The sequence below is a fragment of the Apodemus sylvaticus genome, chromosome 1 (assembly GCF_947179515.1).
Source record: "Apodemus sylvaticus chromosome 1, mApoSyl1.1, whole genome shotgun sequence".
Taxonomy (NCBI): Eukaryota; Metazoa; Chordata; class Mammalia; order Rodentia; family Muridae; genus Apodemus; species Apodemus sylvaticus.
Window position 1 is genome coordinate 102,768,028 of NC_067472.1, and position 14,775 is coordinate 102,782,802.

A 14,775-nucleotide genomic window follows, 5' to 3' on the forward strand; every position below is an offset into this window, starting at 1 on the left:
TGAGTGCCATTGCTATGTGGATATATGATGTAGGAGTTGATTTGATCATGTGCATTATGTACATGTATGTGCATTTTAAAATGAACAGCTTAAAAATTCTAAATGAGCAAACCTATAAATAAAAATATGGAAATCAAACAATATATTTTTGATGTTAAAAATGAAGTAGAATGAAGAAATAAATATATTCTATGATAAGCATATAATATCTCTCGAGAACAGTCTTCAAATCATTGCATTAGAATCTTAGAAATCTTTCTTTTGTAAGTTAGAGTTATTGCCTTGATTTGCAAAAGAGGGAAGAGCAGCTTGAAGCTTTGATTCAATTCTTACTTCTCCTCCAACCTCAGACTTCCCTTGTCATATCCCCCTCCCAATGTCTTTTTTTTTTTCATCATAGTCCATTGAGTTTACTCAATACTGTCCTTTTGTACATGATTGAACAGGCATCTGTTGAAGCATAGTCCACCTAATAAGGGACACCTTCCATGAAAAAAAAGTTGACTCAACCTACCTCTCAACTGTCTTCAACTGACAAAGCTTCAGGAATTGAGGGCTTATTTTCCCTGACAAGTAAGTTTATATAGTGACTCTCCTGAGCTAAATTCGATGAATAATGTGAACTAATTATAAATCAGAAATGTCTGAAGAACACAGCTTAGACCTCAAAATTGATATGTTCATCATCAGATTGTCATATTTTTTAAAGACTCAGTATTTTTTTTTTTGAGACACGATTTTTCTGTGCAGCCCTGCCTGTCCTGGAACTCACTCTGTAGACCAGGCAGGCCTAGAACTCAGAAATCTGCCTGCCTCTGCCTCCCAAGTGCTGGGATTAAAGGAGTGTGCCACCACTGCCCTGCAAAAGACTCAGTATTTTTAAGGTCTCTCTGTTTTATACTAACTGCTGCTGTTTGTAACTAAATTATCATCTATGTAACAGAAAGTATAACAGCTCTTCAGAACCCACACTCTAAGAAAATGAGATGTTATATTCCATCTTTAACTTTAAATCATGAGCTCAAGGCAGGAGGATTACTTCAGCTCAAGATCCAAGACAAGCAGACTGGAAACATAGCAATGTCATATTTCAGTAGGAAAAACCAGTGGGTTAAGAGAGGTAGTCTGGAAGCCAGAGTAGAGTGAAAAGGGAGAGCAGCTTCATCAACACTGGAACTCCTCTTCTCCATCTCTGAGAAGTTTCACTGGTTAATAAGAAAGGAACTGTCAAGGGTGAACCTGGAGGGAGATAACAACTGGACTTATTTAATATTTAAAAATAAAAAAATCAAGAAGTCCCTTTACTATTTTGTCCTTGTTACTCATTGAAACAGTGAGAATGCAAAATATTTTCTTCAAAAAGAGGTTGGCAATGTGAGTAATGTGGTCTATACCTATAATTTTAGCACTGGATAGGTGGGACAGGAAGATGAAGAGTTCAATGTCATCTTCATCAGCTACATAGCAAGTCTGAAGCTAGCCTGACATGTATGAGACCTGTTTCAATAAAAAGAAGCCTGGAAATAATTGAAATAATCTCTTCAGAGAACCAGACAGTTCTAGGATTATTTGGTTCTAATCCTTTTGATTTTTTATTTCAATTTTACCAGTTTTAATCCATTACTAACACTTCTACAATTCATTTCAGGATTTTGGCCAGAATCCACCTCACCCATTCACTCGGTTTATCATGACTCCAGGACTCCTAGGAAATGGAAGCATGTCTTCTACCTTCTTGCTGAGTGGCATCCCTGGACTGGAACACATGCATATGTGGATCTCCCTCCCACTGTGCCTCATGTACCTGGTTTCCATCCTGGGTAACTGCACAATTCTTTTTATCATTAAGACAGAGCCCTCACTCCATGAGCCAATGTACCTCTTCCTGTCCATGCTCGCTCTGACTGACCTGGGTCTCTCTCTTTGCACACTCCCTACAGTGCTGGGCATCTTTTGGGTGGGAGCACGAGACATTAGCCATGATGCTTGCTTTACGCAGCTCTTTTTCATCCACTGTTTGTCTTTCTTGGAATCCTCCGTACTTCTCTCTATGGCCTTTGATCGCTTTGTGGCCATCTGTCGCCCTTTGCACTATGCTTCCATTCTCACCCACACAGTGATTGGCAGAATAGGTCTGGCCTCTCTAGGCCGTAGTGTTGCACTCATTTTCCCATTGCCTTTCATGCTCAAACGATTCCCTTACTGTGGCTCCCTAGTGCTCTCACATTCCTATTGTCTCCACCAAGAAGTGATGAAACTGGCCTGTGCAGACATAAAGGCAAATAGCATCTATGGCATGTTCGTCATTGTTTCTACAGTGGGAGTGGACTCTCTGCTCATCCTCTTCTCCTATGCACTTATCCTGCGCACCGTGTTGTCCATTGCCTCAAGAGCTGAAAGACTCAAAGCTCTCAATACATGTGTTTCACACATCTCTGCTGTGCTTCTGTTCTATACTCCCATGATTGGATTGTCTGTAATCCACCGCTTTGGGAAACAGGCACCCCATCTAGTTCAGGTGGTCATGGGCTTTGTGTATCTCCTCTTCCCTCCTGTGATGAACCCCATTGTCTATAGTGTCAAGACCAAACAGATACGGGATAGGGTAACTCATGCCTTTTGCAACTAGATCGGTTACAAAAATGTGCTATTTCTGAACATGCTTGACTAGAGGATGTAATTATTTGTTTGCTCAACAAATATAGAAGACTGAACAAATTGATTATACAATTATCCTTTTACAGGAGGATATGGATGTATATAATACAGAATGGTGTGGTGAATCATACTGCAAAAATGACAGCAGAAATATAGCTGATCCTACTTTCTGCTCAAGAAATGAAAACTCTTAACAACAATAAAAAGGTCTCCTTCTTCTCTTCCCCTATTTATCCATTTCTAACTTCATTTGTAAATGATCTGCTTGGAGTCTACTTGTGAAACCCAGGCAGTGTATTGAGAAGACTAAATCGCATAGAGGGATCACATGTAGATATTCTAAGAGGCCCAGCTTATACCAGAGCATTAGTTAAATCAATGTCAACACAGTAAGGGAAAGTATTTCAGATTATCCCAGCCTTCGTCTTTCTAGTCTTTCCAGTGGACAATTATTAAAGCAACAATTCTACTTCAAACCCAATCCTAATGCTTATTTGTAAACAAAAGATAATTTTAAGATAGTAAAGTTGGGATCAATTTTAATTTTGTTGCTCAAAGTAGAATGTAAATAAAGTCAATAGCAGAGAAGACAGCTGATTTGCAGCAGAGAGGATAAAAGAAAGGTTTTTTTTTTTTAAAGCAACATGATTCTCACCTTAGAAGACATGTGAGAGCTGGGTCATTGAAGATTTTGGAGGGAGACGCTAATATAGTCCAAGCTGTTGGAATAGCATGTGAAAAGCTAACCGAGGTGAAAAAGAAACAGTGTATCTAGGGTAACTCAAATTATTTTTACTTTTAAAATTTCATTTATTAATCTACACATGAGAAAGAGAGAGAAAGAGAGAGCACACACAGGTTCCTATGTATAAAAGGGATACTGGATCCCTCAGAGCTGAGATTTTGGGTGATTATTGGATGTTCATCTTGTTACTTGGATGTTGGTATTCAAATTCAAGTCTGTATGACTGAGTAGCAAGTGTCATTTACCACTGACCCATCTCTCCAGGTTTGAGGTAATTTTTGTCAATGCTGTTCTGGCCATTGCTGATCCCTTGTGTATCTGAGAAGAGTTGAGGATGAGGGAAGAGATCAGTCATAGATGACATCAAAAAGGTCATAAATAAATGCAATGAATAAAGTGTGTTAATGTGCATTGTGACTATACCAATGCTATAGATTAAAAGTTATTTTATAAGAAGTATATATTGATTTGTAACTTTTGATTGGAGATATTTATGGGGAAAATGGGCCTTGATAAGGTGCTTTTATGGGGGTTTTGGATCACTTAGAGGAAAACATGGGATGCCATGTTTCTGCACAGCAGCACATAGTGCATAATTCAAATAAGAACGGGCTAAACACCAAGTCCCCTGTCACAAGTTTATGTGCAATCACATCTCACTGCTGCTTGGTCTCTTTCTAGGACAAGAGTATCTAACACTTTTCTCATGCTTGTCACCTGCACTCCACCGTTCACTACCAACAGCTTATTTTTTCTAGCATGCAAAAGCCACATCCACAATGATGTCCATGTCTGTATTTAAGCATAATCAGTGGGAACATCAATGTATAGAAAACAGTATGAGATGGAACATTTTAAGTGGCTTATATTATTGTATGTGTCAGTAAATATACAAACATTATAGAAACATGAAGCCACTCAAATTTGGGGGGCTTCCATGTAGTTGCAACATTGAACTCTATGTTTGTGATGTGTACCTGTAATTTCAGTAAAATGGACAGTGAGCCTGTCCTCTGATATCTTATAATGAATTAAAGAGTTATATTGATAACTTAGAGTCATGTTCAGAAGGCATAAGCTTCTGTACAACTTGAGTAAATTACAGTAGCTTATTTGATTTAATTGTATTGAGCTTGTTTGAGTTCAATTTTCTATTAAAACATAGCTAACAATTTCCATTTTGCAAAGCTGTCTATGTCATTTACATGACAATTGCTAAGAATAGATCTTAAGTTTTCTTGACAAAACACATAAGCAAGATAATGCATGTTAGCTAAATTAAGCTATTTTACAATGTATACCCTCTTTAAAATAATATCAATGTGCTAAATTTATATATATATATATGTATATATAAAAATTTTTATTTTCCAACTAGAAAAATAAGATAAAAAGGGATTAGGACAGACAAAAATAACTAAGTGTACAACTTAGAAAAAATAAAATTTCAAAGAAAAGTATTAGCAGATTTTTTTCCGCAATAAACTTCAGTTTCTTTAATTTATTAAACAAACAAAAATCATGGAAGCACAAAGTCAAACATAACATTGAAAATATACGGTAAACATGTAAGACAGGACAGACATGGGCTGAGTGAAAGGGCCAAGGTGGCTTTCCAAAGAGACATAGATGGGTGAAACTATCTGAAATATTCCATTTGTTCTAAATGACCCAGCTTGAGTCTTATACATCACACTGATATGATCCAGGTAACATGGAAGAGAAGTTGCCTTCTAATCAAAGTAAGATTTCCCTGAAAATGTCAGAATGTAATAAATGTTGCTGTTCTGCTAAGAAATACTTGAGGCTGGACTTCTAACTCAGTGGCATCCCTTCCTTAGCACGAGTGAGGCCCTAGGTGATCCCTAATAATAACAAGAAAGGGAAAGTTCTACTCATGTCATAAAGTGATAGGCTGAAAGGAAAATGACACCTTGAGGTACAGCCAGAAACTCTTGGCGATTAGCACCTGAAGGAGCATAGATTTGCTAACTCCTTTAGTATACAGTGAGTGGCTACTTGTTGCTGTCAGTAGCTATAGTGAACCAGATCCTGGAAGAGAAGCTGAGGGATGGATGGGAAGGCGCGAAAAGAATGAGGGTCAGGACAATATTTTACTGATCAAGGCTGAGACATTAATGGAGGTCAGACAATTTAACAGTTTGGGCAAGCCCTCCCCCCCCACTCCCCACCCCCCCCCCCACCCCCTGCCTCTGGGGTAAGTTCCAGGGAAGTGGTCTGGCTGGGCATTGGCTCCACTGCTCAGGCATCTGGGCAGGTAACCTGCTTAATTCAGGAATTCGTAGATCTGGAGGAACAATGAACTTCACCTTCACTCTGAGTGGTCCACCCTAGGTGGAGCAGGATCCTGACTAGCACGGATTCCCTGCTCAACAAAGGCTAGGAAAAGTTCAACTTGACCAATGTCAAGTTCACTCTCAGCACTCCACTCAAGGATAAAAATTCCTGCTGTAACCTACTTCCCTATTATGCCCTAACATCAGATTCCTGCCCCAAGCCCTTGTCCTTGGCCAATGTCAAGTTCCTACCATGTGGCATAACAACCCAATAAGTCTCTGTACAGCTACTCATACCAATCAATTTTCTTGAGTTTTTTAATAGAGAAGAGGCCAAAGCAAATAAAACTCTACTCTTGGGCACTTCTGTCAGAGTTAGTCAATGAACATGAAAATGAATAAAAAGCATACTGTGGTAGAGATAGAGAATCTTAAATGGAAAAGGTGAGTAAAATATGCTCCAGAAGGTTCAATTTTATGAGTCAAAAAATCTTCACCAATGAGGAATTACTTCAAAGATATCTGGAAGAAGGCTGTTGCCACATGGGACTGTTCCAGATGGATAGAAGATTATGTTGAAAATCTAAAGTTAGAATGTGTGTGTGTGAAAAATACCACTGAATCTTATACTACTAGAATAAGGAGCATAGCAAGAAAAGAAGATGTACTGTTTCTGCATCATGTAGGTAGGTTGTTGAAAGCTTTTAATCTCAATCAGAATGAGATGGAAAAGTCATTAAAAGATGCCAAGGATATGATATATACAGAATTGCCTACAGGAGGAAGCAGGGGAAAATAGACTAATGGGTTATTGTAATAATCCAGGAAATTAAGGGTATTGGTTGGGAAAAAAGGTTAGTAGTAGAAACAGAGGTATATGGCTATATCTTCTGTAAGACCCCAAAAAACTGAGGGTGCCCCAGCACACCACGCCCCAGAAGGCGACACCCAAATCACTCGCGAGAAACGGTCTCGATGCAATAACATAAGGGTTTCTTTATTCCAGAATTCTGGGTTCCACAGCCATACACCACACAGGGCTAGTAGACCACGAGTGCTGAATTGCAACAGCTTGAGAAAAAGGAGGGAGGTGATTGGAGAAGGGATGGAGAGAAGAAGGTTTATGGGACATATGGGGAGGGGGGATCCGGGAAAGGGGAAATCATTTGGAATGTAAACAAAGAATATAGAAAATAAAAATATTAAAAAAAATAAGTTTACGAAACAGCCCATGAATCACAAACCCATCATTTCTTAGCATGGAGAGCCCGTGAAATGTGAGCCAATTGATTTGTACCACTCCATAGTTTTTAGGTCAATCAGTTTAAATTATCGGAGCCCATGCTCAGTGGACCAATTAGTTTCCTATTTTCTTGAATGTCTATAGCTGCGTGAACTCCTGCATAGGGATAATGGTGTAAGCAGTTTACAGAAGCAAGATAAGCTTAGCCCATTTCCAGTTACCTTTTAGGTCACCTATTCAAGGCCTTTCTGCTAGATCTAAACAAAGGGCGGGCTCTGGAATGTGACCTTTTACCTAGTTTCTAACAAAGCGAGATAGCATTTTAAACTTCTGACTTCTTGGGGTCATTAGAGTTAGGTTGTATTATTTTCTATCCTTTCACTTCCAAGTAGACATGATAGTATTGAGTTAAAAATTGACAACGACAGTTTACACAACATTGTGGAGGAATATTATGATTTACTAAGCCATCCACAAAGATCTCTATGGTTCCATAAAAAAAATGAGAATAAAGGAAGCAAAGAAAGCGGAAAGAATAGAGAATACCTCAAGCCCCAGCATTGTTTTTTGAACTTAACACAGAATCCATATCTAGATTACAAATAACAAAGTGCTTTGTAATTATGGTGCCTGGGGGAAAATAGGTAAGTAATTGAAAGAGATCATTCTCACTTGTCTGGTAGTAATCTTAGCATACTTTCAACTTGTAACATCACCTGCAGGCAAAAACCATGCCCTGTGAAGATAGGATGTTTTTATTTCTGTCTGTGACTCAGAATCACCTTGAGAGGCCCAATTCAGTTCAGCTTCCTAACAAGACCTGTCATAAACTCATGACAGACTGTACTGTCAACCTCTATCTCCTGATATGGGAATGCAGATTGTCTTGCCAGATGAGTCTAATGTCTCTTTTGTTTATATGCTTCTGACTCTTTTATTTCTTTCATAAGCTTCAGTTACCCTTAGAAAATCAGAGATTCTCAAGAGTTCTAGAGTACTTACTGAGACAGTTACTGGGAGTGTCCGAATTCCTAGGTATTTTTGTAATAGTATTAACACAGCTTGAATTTGTATTTGTTTAAATTATCATTGGCATTCAATCACACTCATGTTCTGAGGTTTTCGTAAAGATATTGGACAAATACTATGGCATTAAGCTAAATATATGTGTAACATTTGACATTCCAACTTCTATTGAGACTGTAAATTAATTCAATCTGTTAAAAACCATTCAATAACTTCCCTTTTCAATAAATTGTTTTAGTTTCACTTGATTGCATTACCTTCTGAAATGTGTGCTATATGTTAATATAAATTTATTAACATATTAACTAGCCCATATTTAGTGCTATTTTCAATTTTGAATGTCATGATCACAACTATACTTCTCTGCTAAGGATATGAAAGGTAGAAAAAGATGCAAAGGAAACACGTTCATATTAAGTAGAAAAAAAATACTCTCCCAAGTTTTCAGCACCCTAGTTTCTATAATCATGAGTGTGTTGATACACATTGCAAAAGCTATTCTGCAGATATAGTTACAGTTACAGATATTGAGAGTCTGATATTATTCTTATAAATACAAATCCATAGGTTTTCTAACAGTGATCAGTATTGGAAATGTGACCTATAGACTGTGTTGATGTTGGGTCAAGGTACAATGATGTTTGTATTGAGTATGGAGAAACCCCATACTCAAGGACAAGTAAGGGTTGTCCATAAGTCCTGAAATAAAGGTGATTTCTAGAAGCTGAGAAAGGTAAGGAAAAAGACTCTTTTCAGTGAACTCAGAATGAATTGTTTGTCTATTCTTTGATTTTAGCCCTATGAAACTTATATATTTTAAGATAAGTGACTATAGGATGAAAACATGTCTGTTGTATTTAGTCATTTAATATATGTTAGTTTGTTATGAAATAATAGAAAACAAACGCATCACTTCAGGATTTATCACAAACAGACTAAGACATAAATTAACTAGCATCATGGTGTATTTATGTTACTCGACGTGAAAGACAATATTAATATAGAGTAGAAAAGAACATACATGCACAATATAAATGAAATGTGTGGAGACCTGCCTTTACAGTATAAATTACTGAAAGTTGTTTTAAGATTATAAATAAGGGCAAATTTTAAATATGAACTAAGAACATATGACCCAGCCAGCTCGGTCAGCCAAGGGTCTCAAGGGAGGGAGGAAGGATTGAAAATAAAAAGACAATTAGACATGACATGACTCCAGCCAGTGCTGAGGCCCAAGCAGCTTTATTTTTCCCTAGACTGCTTTTACACCATTCTAGGCACATGCAAAGAATAGGGTCAGTTCTTTCATCAAAGACAAAGTAATCAAACAAGCAAAAAAACAAAGATATCAAACAAGGCAGTTAACAGAGCCCAGGGTTCAGTTTCCACAGGCTTATCAGAATGACCAAGATAAAATGGTTACCACACATTCCTAGGCTGAGTTTACCTTGAGTTTTGTATTGGTCCCAATGTAAATATTCTTATCTGAGCCTATCCCAATGACAAATTCTCACCAAATTTCTATAAGAAGCCCCAAAAGCTCCCCACAAACATAGCAATGGGCATCAGTAGGTAAAGGACATTAGAGATGCACTTCAGTAGAGGAGGGATCCTCATAGTTTGATGATTGATCCTTGTTTAAGATACATGTTTACTCCAAACACATCTACATACAAGTGTTATCATCTTCCCAAAGGGACCCATTCTATCTTTGATTAGTGACTGGTAAACAGCATGATAGCCTCCTGTTTCGAGCCTTCTCTAGGATGCTTTACTTAATATTCAGTCTCTCAAGAGAAATCCGCAAAAATAAAATTAGATCTATTCTATAAAACTGATATCTTTGAAAAGTTCAGATGTCTTCAAAGCAAAATTGGGGTCTTGGTACCCTACATTGAATTCATGAGAACCTTAACACCTAACTTTACTTTCAACTGTGCTTTCATGTGTAAACTCTTTTAATCTTTATTAAAATAGTTCTTATATTATGAAAATGTTAATAAATACATTTGATGAAAAATATCTTGGTACCAGTTTCTGTGATCTGTAGAAATCTAATTTTAAGAACTAAATTTTTTTGAAAGTCAGTAACAATATGATATAAAACACTAAACAGTAACAACACAGGGTTTAAAGCTATTTTTAGGTACTTTCTGGAATGTGGGAACTTAATACAAATTACATTTTTATTTAATAACAATAAAAATGAGAACAAAAAAAAACAACAACAAAAACTACATACTTCTGTTCCTTCTCCCCTCATCTAAGATTTCCCACTTCACAGGAGAGGACGTACCTGTGTCCTTATTGCCCCCATATTCAATCTTTCTTGAATATAGATCAGACATGTGGCCCTTCTGCCCAAAAGACTTTCAAATATATCTAGGGTTCAATTTCTTTCATATACTTCTAACCCAGTTCAATCATTTCATCCAAAACTCTCACTCAATATTTGCCAGATAACTACTATCTATAGTGCTAATTTGATTTCTTTTGTGATATAAATATTGTGCATTATAGAAATATTTTATAAATATCAATTAAAGATAAGTCTACTCAAATTTTGTCAATTCTTTAAAGCCTGATTTAACTGTTTAATCACATAAATGTTTTATTTAAACTCCATTTAAAATGTTAGTTCTGCCTCAATAAATTGCATCTCTCAACTGTTTCTTATACAGTTACTAGAAATATTCTCAACCGAATTATAAATTCCATACATCATAGAATTAAAGTGCTTCACTCCAGAGCTTCTAATAACTACCAAAAATGATGCTGAACACAGCAGGTGACAGTAAGTACCTATTTGCGGATAATGTATTATTTATATTGCTGACCCCTTATCTCACACAAAAGTTAGACAACTTTCCCAAGACCTTCTCCCGGATTTGTCGAGTCTTTATACAGTACACAATGGGGTTCATCAGGGGTGGCACCAACAAGAACATATCTGCAATAAGGATTACAAGTAGGGGACTTTTGTGCTTGGAAAAGCGATGTATGGCAGCCAGGGTGATGATGGGCACATAGAAAATGAACACAGCGCAGATGTGAGAGACACATGTATTTAGGGCCTTAAGCCTTTCTGCCAGAGATGCAATACTGAGAACTGTCTTCAAGATCAGCAAGTAAGACATAAGAATCAAGGCAAAGTCTACCATAGTACAAAGAGCCACAAAGAAGCCATAGATGAAATTGATCTTGTTATCAGAGCAGGCCAGTTTCATGACATCCTGATGAAGGCAGTATGAGTGAGAGAGGAGATTCTTCTGACAGTATTTCAGTTTCCTTAGTGTGAAAGGGAAAGGAAGCACCAAAACTGTGCTCCTGAAGGCTAAAATTAGCCCTATTTTAGCAACTCTGCTCCCAGTGAGGATAGAACTGTATCTTAAAGGGTTGTGAATGGCAAGAAAGCGGTCCAAAGACATAATCAGAAGCACAGAGGACTCCATGACAGTGAACGCATGGATAAAGAACTCTTGGGCAAAACAGGCATTGGGTGAGATTCCCATGGCATTGAAAAAGAAAATTTTAAGCATGGTAGGAAGGGAAGAGAAGGACAAGCCCATGTCAGAGACAGCCAACATAGTAAGGAAATAATACATGGGTTCATGAAGGGAGGGCTCTGTCTTGATGACAAAAATAATAGTGCAGTTACCCATGATGGCAATAAGGTACATGAGGCAGATGGGGATGGCAATCCATGTGTGGGCATATTCCAGTCCTGGTATCCCAATGAGAAGAAAATACTTGACCTCAGAGTTGTTGTAAACAGGCATACCTGGGAATAGGATCTGTATCTGAAACCATATAACAAAAAAGCAATCATTTTTTAGGTGATATCCAGTTTTACAAGTATGAGTTAAATACTTTGCAACCAAACATATGCATATAGTGTAGTACATTCTTCCAAAGATACTGTAAGTCCTCCAGCATGTTAATATCCTCTGATATGACAAAAGACAATTCTAACCACTTTTCTAAATTTATGGCAATCTAACTATTTTTGTTGGATCAGTTAAAAGATTTCCAAGGTCCTTTGCACTACTTTCACCACAAAATCTTAAGCAATTCTCATGTTGACTTTATAACAAATCTCTGAACTTCATAGAAGTCAATCTGAAATTATAGTCTACTAAAATGCTCAGAGATCATGGAAAAGAATTTGGAAAACAGTCCGGCGGTGGTGGCGCATGCCTGTAATCCCAGCACTCTGGGAGGCAGAGGCAGGCAGATTTCTGAGTTTGAGGCCAGCCTGGTCTACAGAGTGAATTCCAGGACAGCCAGGGCTATACAGAGAAACCCTGTCTGGAAAAAAAAAAAAAACCAAAAATCAAAAAAAAAAAACCCAAAAAACAAACAAACAAAAAAGGAATTTGGAAAACAGTAATTGCTAGAAAGCAAGTGTGAATATGAATAATTAATGTCTTAATCTTAAGAGGTAAGTTTTCATTATGCATATTTTATCTACTCATATTATCTGTTATATATCTATATTTATTTATATTTCTATCAATAATTTTATTTAAAAAGAAAGTTTTTCAAGCATCTGCACCACTTCTTTTGTTGCTCTTAATTGATTTACTCTGTCTGACTGTTATAAGCCTCATTTTATATCAGTAAGATTTATTCACTCTCAGTAGATTTTTATGTTATAGATATTTGACACATATCTAAATATATCACATTACAAATAAATTTAAATATTAACATAGTTTAGTAGAAGTACTAATTTCTAACACAATGTGGGAAATTAACCCTGAAAGGTTGTTTGTTTGTTTGTTTGTTTGTTTGTTTACCCACATGGTCAAGAAAAGTTTCCTAGTTTAAGCAGTTATGGGTAATAGTTCAGGTTTTCATTTTATTATTTCAGAGACAATTGGTGCAGTTTGATGATTTTGCAGTGTGATCATTTGTGTAATATTAAGAATACACTCCCCTTTACCAAACCTGACTGGATTATTTTACTCTGATCACTATAATCAATTGAATAAAATTGTCCAAATTTGGAAGCAAATCCAAACCATGCAATTTCCCTTTGAAATATAAATATTAAAGATGCACCCACATAATAAACTAAAACCTGGGTGTATTCTTAGGGTCAATGTCAACAAGCCCATTATTTTATTTTCAGATTCAATGTATAAACTTGCAACTTATATGTTTTTTAGATTCAAGATAATCCAAAGTTGAATGATTCTAAATATATTCAAAGTAACACAAATAGATTTAACTCAAACTGTCCTATATTTAAAAGTCTACTTAAAATAAATGTATAAGTTAATGAAATTATGAAACAAAATTTGAAATTATAATATATCCAAACTCGTTCACATATGTGAATATGCCAACCATATACACACACATGAACACACATATTCACACAAATATCCCCACACATGTACAGTCTAAAGTTGCTTCCCTTCCTTTCCATAATTTCTTATTCAAACATACACTTTAAATTTATGTAACAATTTTACTTAACAAAGCTTTAAGTTCTCAATAGGATGTTCAGCTATTTGTCCTTACCAGAACCAGAAGCACCCTTGCCTGAAAAGTAAAAACAAGAGCCTTCTACTTTGCCCTCTTATCTAGATCATCCTCTTCTGTTTTCCTCTGGAGTATAGACCTCTGGGGAGATAAGGGCAGTCTTCTGGGCATTCTGAATGTAAGCTTTTAAAGAACACGGCAAGTCTGTGAGTTAACTCCTCAGCACCGAGGTCTCAGCAGGAGCCAGAGATAGGTTACCAACCAGATGGTTACATCTGTGAGAGGTAAACAGTGGAAATCATAATGAAGCTTGAAGTATGGTGATGTTTACATATGTCTGGAAGCATAATTAAAATAATGGACTTGGTTTAATCAAATGTTCTAATTCCAATTCCAAGCCATGCCTCTGGACTTCTCTTCAGATTAGTTTCATCATTCACAAAATAATGAGTGACACCCAAGGACTGAACACTTCTGAAACCACTTTACAAGTTCAGAATGCTCTTTTCCCCCAGTAATCCACAAGGCTGTTGTTAAACAGCGAGGTGCATATGAACTGCATCCTTATGTCACATTTCTAGCCAGACATCTCAAAATTACATCCCTTTAGCATTGCATGCTACATTCATGATAAGGTGTTTGATGGGCACTCTCTATGCTTCCATCATAGTTTTCTAATGTTTTTATCAAGCCTATAATAGTTTGTGTTGGAAAAAGAAAAGTCACAAGAAAAATTATTAAGTTATAATGAAGACTTGATGACAATGTTTATATATAAATTAAAAAGACACAGATACAATATTATTTTGGGGCAATTGTAGAAAATTCTATTCATTGAGTTTGAATACTTTTTATGTTTTCTTTTAGTGTATATTAATGGCATGAGTTTTATTATGACATTTCATCCATGCACTTAATGTACTTTTTTATTAGATATATTCTTTATTTACATTTCAAATGATTTCCCCTTTCCTGGTCACACCTCCTGAAAGTCCCATAAGCCATTTCCCCTCCCCCTGTTCCCCAATCAAGCCCCTCCTGCTTCCCTGTCCTAGTATTCCCCTACACTGCTGCATCAAGCCTTTCCAGAACCAGGGCCCTCTCCTCCCTTTGGTGTAAAACAAGGCCATCCTCTGCAACCTATACATCTGGAACCATGGGTAACACCATGTGTACTCTCTGGTTGATGTCTTTGTCCCTGAGAGCTCTGGGAGTACTGGGTGGCTCATATCATTTTTCCTCCTATGGCACTGCAAACCTCTTCAGCTCCTTGGGTCCTTTTTCTAGCTCCCCCATTGGGGGCCCTATGCTCAGTT

General features: G+C 36.9%; 2 protein-coding genes across 2 annotated transcripts; one reads left to right on the forward strand and one right to left on the reverse strand.

Annotated features, from left to right (window-relative positions):
- The first annotated feature begins 1,690 nt into the window (after positions 1–1,690).
- On the forward strand, positions 1,691–2,629 carry LOC127681077 (olfactory receptor 51G2). The gene has a single exon (XM_052177002.1). It carries the CDS (start codon positions 1,691–1,693, stop codon positions 2,627–2,629), a length of 939 nt encoding a protein of 312 aa, XP_052032962.1.
- An 8,180-nt stretch (positions 2,630–10,809) lies between these two features.
- LOC127681085 (olfactory receptor 51A7) lies at positions 10,810–11,754 on the reverse strand. Its single transcript, XM_052177010.1, has one exon. The coding sequence runs from the start codon at positions 11,746–11,748 to the stop codon at positions 10,810–10,812; it is 939 nt and encodes a 312-aa protein (XP_052032970.1). The 5' UTR covers positions 11,749–11,754.
- Positions 11,755–14,775: the final 3,021 nt, after the last annotated feature.

What these genes read in the sequence shown, in the direction of transcription:
- LOC127681077 (XM_052177002.1), top strand. Translation starts at nt 1,691, where the DNA reads ATGACTCCAGGACTCCTAGGAAATGGAAGCATGTCTTCTACCTTCTTG.
- LOC127681085 (XM_052177010.1), bottom strand. Translation starts at nt 11,748, where the DNA reads ATGCCTGTTTACAACAACTCTGAGGTCAAGTATTTTCTTCTCATTGGG.